Source organism: Gopherus evgoodei, chromosome 8, assembly GCF_007399415.2.
Source record: "Gopherus evgoodei ecotype Sinaloan lineage chromosome 8, rGopEvg1_v1.p, whole genome shotgun sequence".
Taxonomy (NCBI): domain Eukaryota; kingdom Metazoa; phylum Chordata; order Testudines; family Testudinidae; genus Gopherus; species Gopherus evgoodei.
The window spans coordinates 97,530,623-97,548,274 of record NC_044329.1 but is presented as its reverse complement, the minus strand read 5'-3'; the positions used below and the strand labels follow the sequence as shown (position 1 = coordinate 97,548,274).

Below are 17,652 nucleotides of genomic sequence, written 5' to 3'. Positions count from 1 at the left end.
GAATCCCTAGGTGCTAGAGAGTCAGAAGTTCGCTCTTCATTGTGAACATTCTGGTTTTAGCCAGACACTGGACTTTATTTGAAATTGTTCAGTAGATACTTAGCCGTGGCTGCGGTAAGAGTGGAAGAGCAATCTGAACAGGAGCATAAGTTATATGCATGAAAAAAATCTGAAATGCTAAAAAAGCCATCACAGAACAGCCTTCTATGCAAGATACTAACTATGTGGATGTTGGGAGTCGAGGGGAGGGAAATGCCTTGCTAAGCAATTATCGAATAAGAGCCCTGGAATGGAGGGGTGTTGTTACCCCAGACTTTGATCAAGCTAATTGTCAGCATATTGTGTGCATTCAGCCACTATGAATTAATAAAATAGCACACCATCTAGTTGAGGGTTTATATGTAGAAGCAGGACTTCTGGAGGCAAGGTCAAATGCTAGCTGCAGACTTGCAGTTCCTGCTAATCAGAGTGGGAGGAAGGGAGAAAAGAGTTAACAAATTGAGACTGAAAGAAAATAAGTGGCTGGAGACCTTGAGTTTGAGTGTGTTTTATATAGAAGCTTATTATGGCTAAGATTGTTGTGAATGGTTTGTTGATAAGTAGTTTACTGAAGATAGGAGAGTAGACGACCCAGTAGGGGTCACTATAAGCTATGTGTTGTATAAAAGGTAGCTATAAAAAGACTAGGTAATAGAGTGTACTTTGGAACAGTTCTCTGAAGTTATTCTGAGAGAAATTCCTCACATCATACTCCCCGGGGGGGAAAAGACCAGCTATCACAGACATGCTGCTAGTTGCTCAATACCAGCTCAGATTCTAGGTAATTATGTGGGATGTTCTAAACCTATTGCTTGTGTTTGAGTGTGTTACCGAAATGTCGGGTCCGCCTAGCTGAGAGCCAATGACAGCCAGACAGGGATAAGGAAAGGTTGCTTTATTCTGCAGAAGAAAGGAGAGTTCTGTACCTTGGTACAAAAAAACTCTACTCCATACAAAAACCAAGAATCTTTTATACACACTCACACACAGGCTTTGATTCTGTTAGCATTTGATTGGTGGTTAGCAAACCCTGCACTTCTGCAATCTGCTCAGCAAAAACCGGCTTAAGACCAGCTTCAACTGCCTCAAGACCGATAAGGGAAGACAGTTCAAAAGTTCAGGCTATTGTGTCCGTGATGCATCCTATTTCCCCTCATGGTTGCCAGCTATTATAAAGCCACTAACTGTTCGGGGGTCACTACTAACTGTCACAAGTGTGCTTACATCTAATAAATTGTGATTTTAGGTAAGAGCACTCTTACTCGTATCAATTTTTCATCAGCCTGAAGTGCTGTGTTCCCGCTGATTTATTCCTGACACCGCCTGGAGTGAAACAGTTACATTATCACTTCTTTGGGTTCTGAAGGCCCTGGGTAACACAGGATATGTTCTTTGTGCTCAAGGTGAAATTAAACAAATGCACAGTGAAGTACATCAGCCGTGAGTGAAACAAGCAGCAGGAGAAAAGGCCTGGAGCCATAGCCAAGACTTGCAAAATAAACTGGAAGAAACCTGCAAATAGACAACCTGCTGGAGATTATTTTGCACATAACCTATCCTCATCTCCAGTATCACTCTCCTTCTCCCCCACTGCCCCAGCAAACATTTGTAATTGTGTGTTTGTTAATCTATGGTGTGGCCAAACCCCGCCCCCCGGAGAAATGTAAGTTAGAGAACATGAAGGTACGAGCAGAACACGTGGTTCTATGACTGGCTCCAGCAGATGTTCCCCCTTTATGCTGAGGGGAGGTATAATAGATGAAGCTGCAGTGAGCACTGCTCTGGTGCAGATTCATTGAACTTCAGAGGATTCGGCTTTCTTAGGGGGGATGGATGCTGGGACCTGTGTTCGCACCCTCAGGCTGGGTATACATGGGTAGAAATCCTTGGAAAGGCCTCCCTGCTTGGCAAAATGATTACATGGAAAAATGATGTACATTTAATTCCTTCGGAGGCAGCGGGTGGGTTCGCTTTGAGAAGGGACTCAGAAAAATCTTGTTTTCTAATGTAAGCAGAGTAAATGGATCTTAACTGTAGTCAGCCTTTGCTTTTACTGTGCCACTCTCACCATACCAAAGAAGCAGCAGAGGAAATGTAATAGGAGAATAACTGACTACGCCCATTTCCCCTCACATACACCTGGTTTATAGACTCCAGCCTATCTTCTGCTTCATCCCCAAAGTTGGGCAGGGTGCTACGCAATGGCTGCTAACTGGCTGTCATCAGCGCTTGCTGCGCTTCGGGGGGGATTGCGTGTGTAAGTCTCTTTGGGATCCTTGGGGCTGAAAGGTGCTAGATCAGTGTATGGTGGTGGGGTTGTCGTAAACTAGCAGTAGGCCCCTCTTTAACCTACTCTTGCCCCCTCAGCGGTCTTCATGAAGTTGCCAAATAAACTCAGAAATACACACCCTCTCTCTGAGTTTGAGACCGAATCCTCCAATGAAAGCAATAGTCTCTTCTTGTGTCATTAATGCCATCATTAAGGAGCCCATCCAAATCGCCATCAGCACTACATTGCATCCATCATAATTGTATTAACTATTTTTCCTCACAAGCCTCCCATCTGGTTCAGGAGTAGGCTGATGAGGTTTTAGAGCAGAATAAATGGGAAAAGAACAATGCAACTTGACTGGGGAAGAAAAATGTCCTGAACTCTAATGCCATTCCACTGACTCCTTGGGTTTTCAGCAGGTGGTTGGACAGGGGTTAGGGGGAACTGGTGAAAATGGTTGGCTTCATGAACCCCCATTCACAGAAATATGACCCTATTTCAGGAAGCCGCGAGCAACCTTATGATTGAAAACAGGCACAGGCACATACAAATATTCATGCACACAAATGATAGGGAAAAAGAAGAAGGAGCCAAAGGGAAATTGCTTTTCAAGTAATGGTGATTATATTTACTTGAACTAAGCATCTACTATTGCAAGTGCAGGATAAATGGTCTTTTCATGTAGGCACAGTAGTGGGAGCTAGGAGATATGGAATCTACAGCTGTATACATAGCTTCTTAGATAGGAGATCTAGAGAAGGGAAAAGTGCTTTTTGTGTTCAGTGGGTTTTGTGTACAGTTCCAGCACTCAGGTTTCAGAGTAGCATCTGTATTAGTCTGTATCCGCAAAAAGAACAGGAGTACTTGTGGCACCGTAGAGACTAACAAATTTATTTGAGCATAAGCTTTTGTGGGCTACAGCCCACTTCATTGGATGCATAGAATGGAACATATAAGAAGAGTATATATCGGATGCATAGAATGGAACATATAAGCACTGGGACTCTAGTAGGGGATTTTTCTGGATGGTATGGTTATACTCATGTTGCTGTTAGTGTAAGGCTTTCAGTGAAACAGTTAGAAAGATCTGTTAGGTGTGCATTGCATTTTGTCCTGGGTGCTCAGAACCTGGGCTTGGAGCTCTTTTATCTTGTTAGTACAACTCTGAGTAAACAAATTAGCTATATAAATAACAATACAAACAAGTGCTCTTTATTAACTTAAAAATGTCAGTTATTGGAACTTTTTTGCAGAAAGTTATCTTTAAATTTGGAAAAAAAATTAATTAACTCCTTTTACTCTTAGAATTTCTTGAGGAATCACTTTTCAGGAATGATAGGGCCAAAATCCAACATTGCTCAACAAATACTTTTAAACTACCCTTGAAAATACTATCCATGTTGCAAACTAAGGGATATAACTGCTCTTTAGCTACACTGAGCCTCAGCCAGCCAACAAAATAGCTGACCCTCTGAAGTATTTCTAAAGCACCTAAACACCATAAAATAAACACCAAAAATAAAATTAAGAACCACTCTAAATTTGCCTATGAAACGTCCAGCTAGCCTTCGTTCAACTACACTAAACCAACCCCATCAGCAACCCGGCTCTTCCAACTGGAATAGTCCGTATGTTAATACTCTGCCCTAGTTCCCTGCCTTGCCCACCATCTAAAGGCCATGTGGTTTCTCAGCCACTCTCAGGGCAGCTGGTACTATATAAGTAGTACTGTTATATAGGTTAGGAATTCAAATCCCAAGGTGGGCAGGTTTTAAAAATGTATTAGTATTAACTTTCTTAAAGATTCAGGAGTTCTCTCTCAGCACAAAAACTTCAGGCAGGAGAGGGGGATTGATTTCTCATCAAAGATCACAGTGGGTGAGAGAACAATGGTGGCTGGCAAGATTCAGAGGCAGCAGGATGCATCTAAAACTGGTTGATATTTTTTCAGTAAAAAATCGTCTTTTTGATAAAAAAAAATCCTGCAGAAATGTGTCAATCTCGGTTGAAACTTTTCATTTTTCAAAGCAATTTAATTTTTTTAATTTTGTGTTGGTAGGGAAAATCCCACTTTCTCTCCTGTCTTTTCGTTCTCCCTACCCCTCATCAAAAACTGACAGAAAAGCTAGTGTTTTTTCCACACCAGTGGAATTAAAAACAAAAAAACAAAAAAAAAACTTCTTTTGAAAAGTTTCCATTGAAAAACAAATTTTTCATGAAAAACTGCAAATGAAACAAAATGTTCCTTTTGAAAGAATTCATGAAATATACTTACCTTTTTTCAACCTGATTGATATGGCAGTGAGAATTCTTAGGCCATCCTGAGTGTACATGCACACAGACTGGTGTGGCAGGGACATCAGGAAGAGCTGCCGTCATGGTAGGATGTATCATAACAGCCACAGCCCCTTCCAATATCAGGTTCCCAAATCGTTCAATTGCTGATATTGGTCCCCTGTTGGGTTATAAGAATGGAAGCAGGCAGGGAAATTTGGAAACATAGTGAACTGCCGATTCAGCTCTATATACAAGCACAGCAAACCCTAATTATTTTGAGAAATGGAGCCATGACAAAAATGTCTTGGCTTTCCCTACCGAGACAGCGCACAGATCTGGTATGGCTGTGGGCAGAGAGTAATTCCCGCTCTGAACTGAGGGTTTAGCTTCACGTCGTTCGGAGCTTGGAATGTGAATTTCTGAAGGAGGGCAGTGAAGAACAGGAACAACTCTATTCTAGCCAGCGGCTCACCAAGGCAACCGCGCTTTCCTGAAAAGAAGACAGTTGTGCACGTCAGCCAGAGGATTCTTGTCAGAACAGTTTGGGTCTCAGAACAAATGAGGCGTTACACAGCAGCAATTTTGGAACAGCAAGGAAGAAGAGATGGATTTGTCATCAGTTCCTCCCTTCTGAGTCACTTTTTTCTGTTTTTAGTACTAAATTTTCCTTCACTCAGGTTTACATTAATAATAACAGTACCGCCGTAATTCCTTCTGCTAACGGAAAAAATCATGTTTGATAGCTCTTGCATGATCAACCACTTCTTTGCAAAGCTAGCTAAGGCCTAATCTACACACATTTTTATACCAGTATAACAATGTCTTTATACCAGTGCCTAATCTCAGTATAGCTTATTCCCCTTCCCATAACTGCAGCCACATTAGAAAGGCTGTGATGTTTTAACCTATATTGATTAAAAAAAAATCACACCCCATCTGACAAAAATCTAGGAGGCGTGTATACTAATATAGTTAAAGCTCTACAATTTCTGTGTCTAGCTGATGTCTTACTTCCCTAACAGTCTCAGCTACACACAGCTGTATTATTTCTTAATTAAAAAGTTTAAATTAAATAACATAGGTGAGGTGTAATCTCTTCCTGGCCTCGCTTCTCGGTGACATAACACATGGTCTGCTGAACACACACAGGTCTAGTCAGCATTATTTCTAATGTGTGTCCCTGAATCTACACTGGGTGGGTGGGTGGAATTTATCTAAGTTACGTAATTTCAGCTACGTGAATAACGTAGCTGAAGTCGACGTACTTAGAGCTACTCACCGCGGTGTCTTCACTGCGGTGAGTTGACTGCTGCTGCTCCCCTGTTGACTCTGTCTGCATCTCTCAAGGCGCTAGAGTACAGGAGTCAACGAGAGAGCGCTCAGGGGTCGATTTATGGCATCTAGACTCGACGTGATAAATCAAACCCCGCTGGATCGATTGCTGTCCGCCGATCCAGTGGGTAGTATAGACATACCCTTAGTTTCTATATAAACCACTTAAAAAGAAAAAGGTTTACATACTTTCCTTAGCCACACACAGCGAATACTAATTTTGCTTGTTCTTTTAATTGGCAAGAAAGCTTGCTAGACCTGTATATAAAAAAGGCTTGTGCAAACCTGTCAATCCCTGATTCACCCGCATTTTTGTTTCAGGAACTTAATGCTAAAGCTCTTATTGATTTAAATTGTGTGGGACCAGCCCTTAATGAGTCCAAGTGAGGGAGAATACACCACATTCTATGGTAAAATGTTCTAAAGGTTGATTGGTTTTTATGAGGGTGCTTCAGGGATCTCCCACACTTCTATCATCTTTACCATGTTTATTCCCCCTGCTGACTCTCCCTACAAGTGAAAAGAAGTGGTAAAAGGTGAGGACGGCTATTCCTTCTGTCCTCACTCCTACATTCCCAACAAGCGAGGTAGGCTACTTTCTCTTTGTGCCCACCTTAGGGTATGTCTACACTGCAGCTGGCGCACTAACATTAGAAGCGTATCCGTGGTGTCATGAGCAGCTAGCCACCCAAGTATATACTGAGGGTCTTGGAAGGGGGTGTACTCGGGATGGCTAGTCCATCCAGCTGCATGCACCACCATGGCTATGCCTCTGTTTTTAGTGCACTAGCTCACTCTGAGCTAGCATGGGCTTATCACCCCCACAAAGAAATTACACCTCCAGCTCCAGTGTACACATATCCCGGAGGGTAGCAGAGCTGAGGCCGCTCTTTGCTGTTGTTGTGTCGAGCCTTGTTCTAGGAGAGAGCACTTTCTCAAGAATGATGTGCCCTCTACTTATGAAAAAACTGCACAACCCAGAATCCCAGCCCTGGGACATAAACTCTGGCCATGGTTTTCATTTCTGAGCTTTCTATTTTCCATGTGCCTCTGTCACTTATAAATTCTGTGGATTTTTCTAAACTGAAAATGAGAGAGGCCAAGACTTGGTGCTATAGTGCAAATGGACAGAGTCAGACACATCTCACCTGCAGAGAATGGCAGGAAAGTTTCTCTTTTCTTGAACTGACCATCCTCCAGGAAATGCTTAGGATTAAAAGTATGAGGGGTTTCCCACTCATTCTTGTCAAACAGCACTGATGTCAAATTGGGAATCAACGTGGTGCCCTAAAGAAAGAGAAATAAAAGAATTTAAACCTTCCCTGATTCCATTTTTAATTGTGACCTGCAAAGAGGCAAAAAAGAAGGGATCATGCCTTTCATTTTAATCTTTTATGATGTACAAAGAAGGCACAAAAGGAGGTTGGTTTTTTTTAAAAAAGGATAATTTTCTAGCTAGTTCTTTACCTTACATTTATCTGGAATTTCAAATCTGGCTTTCCTTGGTTTTGCGGGTAATCTCTCTGGAGGTCCCAGAGAGACAAGAATGGAAGCCATCACAGACTTTAGATGAAGGAGTAGACTGTTAATCTTTGAAGAAAGAGAGCTTTTCCCCCAACTGGTTTTTAAGAATTTGAGGTGTTAATATCACAACAGAGAAACAAACCAAAAATGAACACCAGTCTGATTAAAAATCATTTCCCATGTCAATTATACAGGTTAATTTCCTTCTCAGGTGTGATGTTATAGACCTACTAGTTCTCCTGCATCTCCTAGGAAAAACAGGGGAGGCAAGGTTGAATTTCTAATAGGAAAAACAAGCAGAGAGAATATAAACTCTCAGGCATTCTTTATACAGCATAAGGCATCAAAAGGGAGCACAACCCATCCATCCATCTCTCTTTTTTAAGGGCTAGATTTTCAGAAATGTGGTGGCTGTTGGCCTCGAATGATGTATATGTGTGTAGTATATATCTACAGGCAAATCCAGCAAGTGGTCCTGCAAACTAACACTCATGTGCGCTAAAGTTCTTTTTTGCACTCCTAATTGCTATCTGCAGATATAATGCACTCTCCCCCTGCTCCTGTGTAAAAATATTTCCCATAAGTTATATTAATGAAGAATTACTATCAGCAGAATGGAAGGTTGCCACAGGCAATGGTCTTCTGCAGCACACTTGCTGGTAGAATGGTCCTTTGCCTGGCTGAACTCCAGAATGAGCTCGCTGGGTGAGTTTGTCCCCATTTCACTGAGGATCAGTCCACAAGCTGGAGAAGAAGAATGCGCCCATGTGTTAGGACCTGAGGAGAGCTTCCACTGAACATATTCCAGGAACGCTGGGGTAGAATTCCAGCCTGCTCCCTTCCATAGGGAGAAATTGTGGCTCAGCAGCATGGCTAGGTGAAGTCAGAAATGCTGCAGCTTGAGACAAAACCAGTTCAGAATTTGGGAGCGGCTGAAGATGGGATATGCCCCACCAGTAAAAAGAAGCAGCTGCTCCCATTTGCAGACACCAAGGCCCAGACCCTCAAAGGTATTTAGGCACGTAATGCCCATTGATTTCCTGACAAGTTAGGTGCCTAAATACTTCAACTCTCTGTGTCCAAGTGCCTGGCTGACCTTTCATTAGTCAATAGCCATAGTGGTGAACTTGTGCTGGACTTACTTCTTAGTCCTTTTGCTATGGTTTCATGCAAATAAAAATAAAAAACTTATATCATGTTTTATGAAGACAGCCTACAAAAGTCTGACCTAGATTTCAACTTCCTCAAAGCTTGAGAATGTGAGCATCCAAGGTTTTGGTTAAGGAATTTTAGCCCACTATAGAAATAGGGGCTACCTGCAAAATGCTGCCCTGGACCTCGGTTTAGTTCCAAAATGGTTTCAGATTCACAACTGGGTCCTCCAAGGTGCGAAGGTGTTTCTATCTGGGACTTTGGTTTGGGCTCATCTCTTAATTTCTTAAACCAAGATAAGAAGTGAAAACTACATTTCCCTCCAGCTTACTTTTGGCACATAGAATCCGGCCAGTGTTGTGTCACTAGTTGCAATTCTGGGCACACTTAAAGGCACGATGTTGCTTATCCTTTGCACTTCATGAATAACTGCATTGGTGTATGGCATGTTGTCCCTGTCGTCCATGGCTGGCTGGCGAGAATGGCCAATCACTGCGTCAATCTCCGCTTGCACTCTCTCTATGAAAACAGCGGAGTTCACCATTGTTCCAAGAATAATATATTCTTGGAACAAGCTTAAGTTGTGCAGGGTTTAGAGTTCATTGTTTTCAAGTCTATAACTAATAAAGCTTGATTCAAGCATTGGAAACAGCATCAGTGAGCAATGTAGAGATCTGAACATACAAATACATAAGAAAACTACAGCTGGTTAGCCTGAGACAAATGCAATGGTAAGGTGGTGAGAGGAATTTTAAAATGTAATTTAGGCATAATAGGAAGGCCTCCTTTAAAACCTATATGGAAAGCAAGAGGCGTTTACTCCACTTCTCAAAATCAAATGTAAAGGCATTATCAATAAGTATTTTGTCCCTATTCAAAATAGCAAAGTCAATTACCGGGCTGACCCAAGAGATATTGGAGCATGAAAATATTTATCTGCTGGTTTTCTGTGTCAGGCAAGACTCAATTTTTTGGGGCACAGGGTTATTCCAGCAGCTTCCAAAGAGTCCAAGGAATGCACCTATTTTGCATTAAATGAAGCAGATTATATCTGCCATTATTTTCAACAAAGGTCCCCAGTGGAGCCTCCATGGGTCAAATCTCAAGGCTGAAAAGGACACTGACTGTATACCACCTTTTAGAAATCCACAAGCCACATTTACAGAATTAAATGATTTTTCCAATGTCTCACAGGAAATCTGAGGCACAGCCTGGACCAGGACTTGGATATCCTGAGTCCCAGTCCTCTTAATTAGCCACAAGGTCATCTTCCTCCTTAATCAAAGGTATTGCAACTATGGATTGCACTCCTTGCCCTTGTAGCAGTTGGTGGAGGTGTAACTGAGGGCAGAAAAAAGAAACTATTCCAATAAAAGAAAGGCTTTCTGTATGGGGAAAAATGATTGCTGTGGGAAGAAAGCACCTTAGCACAGAGATTTCATAAATCAACAGTCTGAGTTCTGTGAAAAGTCCCCGATGTGGCAAGGGTTAAGGGTAGAAATTCAAGAGCTCCTAAGAGATTAGAAATATAAACCATTACCACTTACCTTGAACGTCTGGATATAGGGCCATGTACAGCAGAGCCCAGCGGATGGTTGCAGACGTCGTCTCAGTTCCAGCAATAAAAAGATCCAATGTGGAAACTATGAGATTTTCTTCACAGAAACTAGAGTCGGCATCAGCCTTGGAACAAAGATATATGTGAGTGGGACTACAACAATATTTATTAGCATTATACAAAGCTATGGAAACATCATTCTAGGCTCAATTCTGCAAGGTGCCGGGTGCCCTGAATTTCCATTGCCTTCAGTGAGAGTTGAGACTGCCAGGACAGCACCATTAGAGAGAAAGACTGTACTTTTAGCATCATTCTTGAGAGTGAAAAGTTTGAGCTGATTTTAGGTCTGAGCCGAGGTCCTGCTGAAGTGAATGAAAGACTCCCATGCACTTCAACTGGCTTTGGGTCTGGCCCCTAAGGCACAGGTAACCTTATATTTTAGGGCCCAAATCAGCAAAGTGCTCAAGCATCCGAGTAGTCCCACTGACTGCTCTCCACGGCTCAAAGGAAAACATGTGCTTAAAGGCTTTGCTGAATCAGTTCTTTCCTACCTAGGGTTTCTAGCTGTTAACTAATGGAGGGTCAGATGCTCAGACAACTCAATTGGTAACCCCGGTTACTGTCATTCTACTTCTAATTTTTAAAACACAGAAGTGGTTTGTTCCTGTTCACTTTGTTCTTTGATCTCTTACCTTTGCTATTTCTTTTAGATAACAGTCAATAAAGTCTCTGGTTTCAGATGGATTCCAGTCCTCTCTGTGCTTTGCAGTCATTTCCCTCACAAAACACTTCAATTTTTCCCAGTTTTTTAAAATGGTGTGATGGGGTCCAGGTATCCACTTCATCATGGTGGGGAAGGAGTTATACAGCTTTTGACATACAAAGAGACCACAATACATTTTAGCCTAGTTTTAGAAACATGCATCTCGCAGTTTCATACACCAACATGCATTATGCTGAAGACACTGTGTTTATTAAACTACATTGATATATAATTGTATTATGGATGTGCTCAGAGCCCTCAACTGAGATCAGGACCCCAGTTTGGTAGGCACTTGACAGATACTTAACAGTGAGTCCCTGACCGGAGGAGCCTAGAATCTAAAGAGACAGGAGAGACAAAGAGTGAGAGAAAGGAAATATTATCATCATTTTACGGAGTGAGAACTGAGGCAGAGAGATATTAAATGACTTGGCCAAGATCGCACAGGCACTGTTACTGAGCCAGAAAATGAGGCTAGGGGTCCTGAGTCCCAGTGCAGCGTTTTAACCACAAGCCCGTTCTTTCTTGTTAAGATATGCACTGTCTTCTCTCAGCCCTCTGCTGTGACTGCTGGCCTGCTCACCAGCTACTGCTCCTGTTGCTTTGGCGCCCCCTACAGGACAATGTGCTGTATTGCCTGAGGCAGTGCAGCAGCAGCACCTCAGAAGGCTGAATGGCCACCCTGCTAACGACGGGTTGATTTACAAGTGAGGAAGGATATAAAGGTCACGATGTCAGAATCTGGCCTCACATTCCGACACATGATGTTGATAATATTGATGTTACCACAGTTTTTTTCGGAGATTGGACGTTGGTATTGGAGGGTTTGTAAAACACATGGAAGACTGCTTGGGCCCAGCAACATGAGCAGATAGATGCAGACACTGTGTTTTGCCTCTCAATATGACTGCTGCTGCAGTAGCAGGATTATGTCTCATCTCAGCCACTACGCTGTGCTGAACCGGGAGGCAACAAGAGGAGCAAGGTCCAACACGTTAACAACGTGTCCCTGGAAACCATGATTGCCCCAGTTTTCAGGGCCACTGTCAATGAACCAGCACCATTATGAAACACAGTAGTTTGTCCCTGCAAATGGGGCCACCTGAAGAAGCTGCCAGCTGGACGAGCCCTTGACCCTGACAGAGGTTGGCTGTGCCTCCGGACGTCACCTCCCACCAGGCCTGTTCTGTAATGACACCCTGCCATCCTCACTGCCGCAAGAGTATCAAGCAAATCTACCCCTGCCACACAGGTCCTTGAGCCAACCCTCCCCTGAGCACAGAGTCCAATGCACAGTGCGACAGCAAGGAAGGGAGCTGCTTGGGAGCAGCGAGGATTTGGCACCTTTTCCTCTTCCTCTCTCCTACACACTCTCCCTGATGCCCACTGAAACAGCCCACTGGGCCGTCAGCCCCATTAGAGATCACGTTAAGTGCCTGTGGGGTGGCGGCACTGGTATAGAAAATCAGGTTTGAGGATCTTCTAGCACTATACCTTCAGGGGGGCCAGGTGAAAAAGACTAGCCGAAGGGGGAACTGAGGTGGAGAGAGATTTGTTGGGCAAAATGAGAGCATGGACGCTGCAATCAGGCTATGGTAGAAGTGAATCTGGGACAACGCTGTCACACTCAGCCCTGCTTCCAGTGAAACTGCTCGGGGTTTTGCCATTGTTTTCATATGTTTAAAGTCAAAATCAAACAAGCTCACCTGGCCCCAAATAGTTGCCTGGAGGTCCAACGTCTCATCAAACAACCGCAGTAACTTCTGGAAGTGACTATCATGATATTCAAACCGGTCTCCAAAAGTGACAGAACAGATTATGTTGGAAACAGCATTGTTAATTTTAAAGTGAGGGTCAAAAGGTTGCCCTAGAAGAGAAAATGGGAGAAATTGGTGGTGTTCTGGTTTCTTAGAAAAGGAGAAGAAAGTTGTTGACAGACATAAACTATTTAATGTGTATGAAATCCATGAATAAAACCTGAACATATGCATATATCACATACTTGTCCATATCCCTTGAGCAACATTTGCTGCATTGTAACCTGACTATTGAAAAACTGTTAAACACATAGATGGGATCAGCTGCATTTTGATGCATGCAGCATATCAAATCTACCAGTTCAAGTCAGTTTTTGCTATGTATAGAGACATTTATATTTTTTCATACAGGTCTCTGCCTTTGTTATAGTGTAGGGAGGTTTTACATATATGTGATTAGGAACCACTTTCTCTCCATGGTCACTAATCTTGGCAATGAACATTTTTTGTGGGCCTGTTTTGTAAATTTGTGTGGCTACATTGATGCTGACAACTCAGCATTTAGTGCCATTACTGACCGATATAAAAACATGAATCCCAAACACCACCAAACTTTTGGATCCGTATCCAGATCTGGACCATGGCACTAAGGTTCATACATGGCTAATGGGCTAAGCCAAATCCCTCATCTGAACTGAGTGTTAGGAAAGATCTTAGATTCAAACCTCATGTTTCAGGCACATCTCTGTTATTTCACGTTCATTGCCAAAGAAAAGCTACAATTTTTGATAGAATAATTAAAGTGTTATTCTCTCTAGTTCTCACCTTTTTCTTCCTCAATTGCATCTGTGAGGTATCTGCTCTCCTCCTGTATTCGTTCTTCTAAACTCCTCTTCCCCAGGCCAAAGTTTCTTAGAGTTGATAAAGCAAATCTTCTATGTTGTTTCCAGCTATGTCCATTAGAGAAGATTAATCCTGGGGTGAAAAATGACACCTGACATATTGTAATGGTCATTAGAAGATTAGAAGACTTGAACTCTCCTTTCCTTTTTCAAGTTTAAGTGAGGCCTGGCTATCTTTCCACAGGATATTTTCTTCTGTTCTGTTTGCCATGCTCATCACTGGTATATCAGAGTGCCTGGGCTCTAGCAATGGTGGAGTCATGTCTAACAAGCAGAAGTTACACTTTTACAGAAGAAGTATAGAGCTGAGGTTCAAGGAAGTAGGCTGCAATGCCGACAACGAATGAAGTTGGAAGATGAAATTTTGAGGGATTTCAGAAGCCTAAATCCTCCCATTCTGACTCCTGCTGAAGGAAAACTTGCAAGAGACCATCCAGGATGGAAGTCCATTCTACATGCCATCGCAGCTACATGGTAGTCATGATAATCTGCTTCTGCTGTCGCCAGGGATATGGCAGTTGGAATGTGAACATGAGAAGTCAATGAGACATGAGCACATGTGTAAGTTTTTGCAGAATTAAGGAAGTTACTAAGGCCCAGATCCTCAAAGGTATTTAGGTGCCTAACTCCCATTGATTTTACTAGAAGTTAGGCACCTAAACACCTTTGAGGATCTGGCCCTAAGTTACTACCCCAGAGCACACGTCAGTGAGACTGTTCATGTGCATAAGATGAAGCCCATTTGTAAGTGTTTGCAGGATTGGTGCCTTGATAATTAAAAATGTTGCATCTAAAATACTTGAAGAAAAAGATAAGAAAAGAAACTCACCAAATGTACCGAAGATTTCATAGATCAGAGGCATTTGTGGGCGATCAAGAAAGTATTCACCTTGATGGACAAGCACTTCCTTCACCAGCTGGAATCCATTTACAATCACAATTGGCAGGTTACCAAACTGCAAGCTGAAAATGTTGCCATATTTTCCAGCAAGCTGGAAAAAAAAAATAAAAAGAGCATGTGGTTTAGTTCATATTTAATTTGTTTGATAACCAGAACTAGAGCCCATGTAATGACTACTTAATTAATAATAATAATAACTGTAAAAAAAAGTATGTGTAGAACAAGAGCACTCAAGGGCCCGGCTGTTCAAACACTGATTAAAAAGAATGAGCTCACAAGTGGATATAACAGGTGGATGAAGCATGTAAATGGGGAGGAAAATGGGGTAACGGTAAAACAAGCATATCTAAGGACAATGAATGCCCTGTGCCTTTTCCTAGGGGATGTCAAAGTGAAACAGACCTACTGGTAAATAATAATTATTGAAAATCAGCCCACTCTAAGCTGAGAGGAGCAGACACCTTCCTAGCCGGTAGCAATACTGACTGCAGATACGTTGCCCTTCAACGATCGTTATAGGGATGATAGTTGAAGGACAACATATCTGCAGTCGGTATTGCTACCAGTGAAGAAATCAACATTCTGGTTTAAACAAAACACACTCCAGTTCTGTCAGAAGCACTCCTTCCTTCTGGCCTACACCCACCTCAGGATAAACTACATAGCTCCCTGGGGCACTCAGGGGGTGTGACTGAAAGCTGCAGAGAACAAATTAGTGGCTTCCACAAAGGCCTGTGCGAAAGGAACCCATTCTAGTCCTCAGGGCCGGTGCAACCATTTAGGCAAACTAAGCGGCAGTCTAAGGCGCCTAGTGGTTGGGGGCGCTTAAAAGTCCCCTCAGGTGAGGAGGTGGAGTGGAGGTGAGCTGGGTGGGGGGTGTGCAGGGAGGGCTGCCCGCAGTAACGGGGGGGCCGCACAGGAGAACAGCTCCCCGCCCCAGCTCACCTCCACTCTGCCTCCTCCGCTGAGCACACAGCCCCCGCTCTAAGTCTCCTCCCAGCGGCGCCGCAAGCCTGGGAGAGGCAGAGAATTAGAGCGACGCCGGCGTGCTCAGCAGAGGAAGCAGAGCCAAGGAGAGCTGGGGCGGGATCCCAAGACAGGGTTAGCTGCCATGGGGGGAGTCTCCCCAGGCGGAGTTAGCTGCCCCAGAAGGGGAGAGGGGGGCTCCCCAGGCAGGGTTAGCTGTCGCGGGGGGGGGGATCCCCAGGAGGAGTTAGCTGCCATGGCAACTTTCTCCCCAGGTGGGGTTAGCTGCCACGGGGGGAGGGTCCCCGGGCAGGGTTAGCTGCCGCAGAGGGGGAGTCTCCCCAGGTGGGGTTAGCTGCCCCAGAGAGGGAGAGGGGGGCTCCCCAGGAGGGGTTAGCTACTGCGGGGGGGGGGATCCCCAGGCCGGGTTAGCTGCCATGGCAGGTTTCTCCCCAGGTTAGCTGCCACAGGGGGAGGGTCCCCGGGCGGGGTTAGCTGCTGCAGAGAGGGAGTCACCCCAGGCAGGGTTAGCTGCCGTGAGAGAAGTCTCTCCAGGCCGGGTTAGCTGCTGCAGAGGGGGGGTCTCCCCAGGCGGGGTTAGTTGCCTGGAGGGGGCTCCTTGGGTGGGGCTAGCTGCCACAGAGGGGGAGTCTCCCCAGGTGGGGTTAACTGCCTTGGGGGGGGCTCCTTGGGCGGGGTTAGCTGCTGCAGGAGGGGGCTCCCTGAGCGGGGTTAGGTTCCGCGGGGGGTGGGGAGTCTCCCCAGGCGGGGTTAGCTGCGGCAGGGGGGCTCCCCGGACTGGGTTAGCTGCGGGGGAGCGGGAGGGGTCTCTTCGGGCGAGGTTAGCTGCCGTGGAGCGGGGGTGGTGGGCTTCCTGGGTGGTGGGCAGGGTTAGCTTCCATGGGGGCAGGGGTTACCTGGGGAGGGAGGGGCGCAAGGTGGAAATTTTGCCTAGGGCTCGAAACTTCCTTGCACTGGCCCTGCTAGCCCTTGCAAGGGAACAGCCTTCACAAGTAACCTTCCAAACTCCCTTGGGCTTCATAAGTCGCTTTCTAACCCTGATGAGCTCCCACTTAATCACATCCTCCCACCTAGGGCAGGGTGCTTCCAACCCTTGCCCAACTCCCCATAACTTCCGACCCTTGCCCAACTCCCCGTACTCCATACAAGTGTTTACCAAGCTTGCAATCTTCACAAACCTGTTTAAAAGCCTGTAATTAAATTCCCTCAAGCCCCTTCGAAATGTCACTGAAAATTCCCACACAACCTAGTTCCTTGTGAGACCTTCCCAACCCTGATGAGCACCAACCTCAAATGCTACACAGCCCCTTCCAAGTCTCAGTCTTTCTATATTTGGTAACTTTTTATGAGCCTCTTCTTACCTGTAAGTCCTTGTGGGCCTGCTCCTGCACTGCCCAAGCCCCTGCACACATTGCAAGCCCCCTGTCACGCTCACAACTTCCCACAAGCTACCTTCAAACCATGGTACATTGTGCACTGCATCAGACACTAACATCCACACGTAATCAGGCCTCAATTCACTGATACATTAAATCTAATTTACACTGTAACCCAGCACAAGGCAGACAAAGCTGGAGGATCCTGCCTCCTGAGGATTTCCATGTGGAAAGGAATCCACAGATGGATCCTAGATGCTGGCTGAGGGAAAAGGGGTTTGACCAGAGATTTCCCTGTGCTCTGGTGATCCCAGGCATCAGGCTTCTGGACTGGCCCACTGGGACTGTTAGTAGCTGGTACAACTCAGAGCAGTCTAGAGATGGCTTTAATTTATGCCAAGGGCCAGAGCAGCACCAGGACAACCCCAAGGTCATGGCAGTGCAGGGGTGGTGCCATCATGAGCTGTGCCATACATTCTTCTGGCACAGCTGAGGGTCTGACCCAGCATTTCTCTCACCCACCACTCCCTGGTAAAAAAAAGCTCTTGCAAACAGAACTCCTACACTTGCTTCCCTTCCCCACTTACCTTCTCTACAGTTCTATGGGGCTGTTTGACATCCATATGGAGGATATGGCCCAGGAAGGGCAGGGGCAAAGGTCCTGGAGGGAAATTCTTTGGCTGTCTCCTTTTCGTGTAATCAGCAATCAGCAGGAACAGGCCTAAGAACATGGCCAGTGTCTGAAAGGGCATGTTCTGCCAGAGCCACATTAACCCAGGGACAGCCTGCAGCGGCATCTTCCCCAGCCAGGT

At 44.8% G+C, this 17,652-nt stretch overlaps 1 protein-coding gene and 1 long non-coding RNA gene across 2 annotated transcripts in view; one reads left to right on the top strand and one right to left on the bottom strand.

The window, feature by feature from the left end:
* LOC115656316 overlaps window positions 1-13,835 on the top strand; it is a 25,173-nt gene extending 11,338 nt beyond the window's left edge. The window contains exon 3 of the long non-coding RNA XR_004001625.1: window positions 13,761-13,835. This is a non-coding gene — a long non-coding RNA (uncharacterized LOC115656316). The remainder of the gene's footprint in view (window positions 1-13,760) is intronic.
* Window positions 4,903-17,652, bottom strand: LOC115656315 (cytochrome P450 2J2-like). The gene is made up of 9 exons (XM_030572873.1): window positions 17,428-17,652; window positions 14,406-14,568; window positions 13,500-13,649; window positions 12,624-12,784; window positions 10,847-11,023; window positions 10,144-10,279; window positions 8,928-9,115; window positions 7,069-7,207; window positions 4,903-5,078 (listed from the first exon to the last, which is right to left on the bottom strand). Exons 1-9 carry the CDS (start codon window positions 17,635-17,637, stop codon window positions 4,903-4,905), a joined length of 1,500 nt encoding a protein of 499 aa, XP_030428733.1. The 5' UTR covers window positions 17,638-17,652.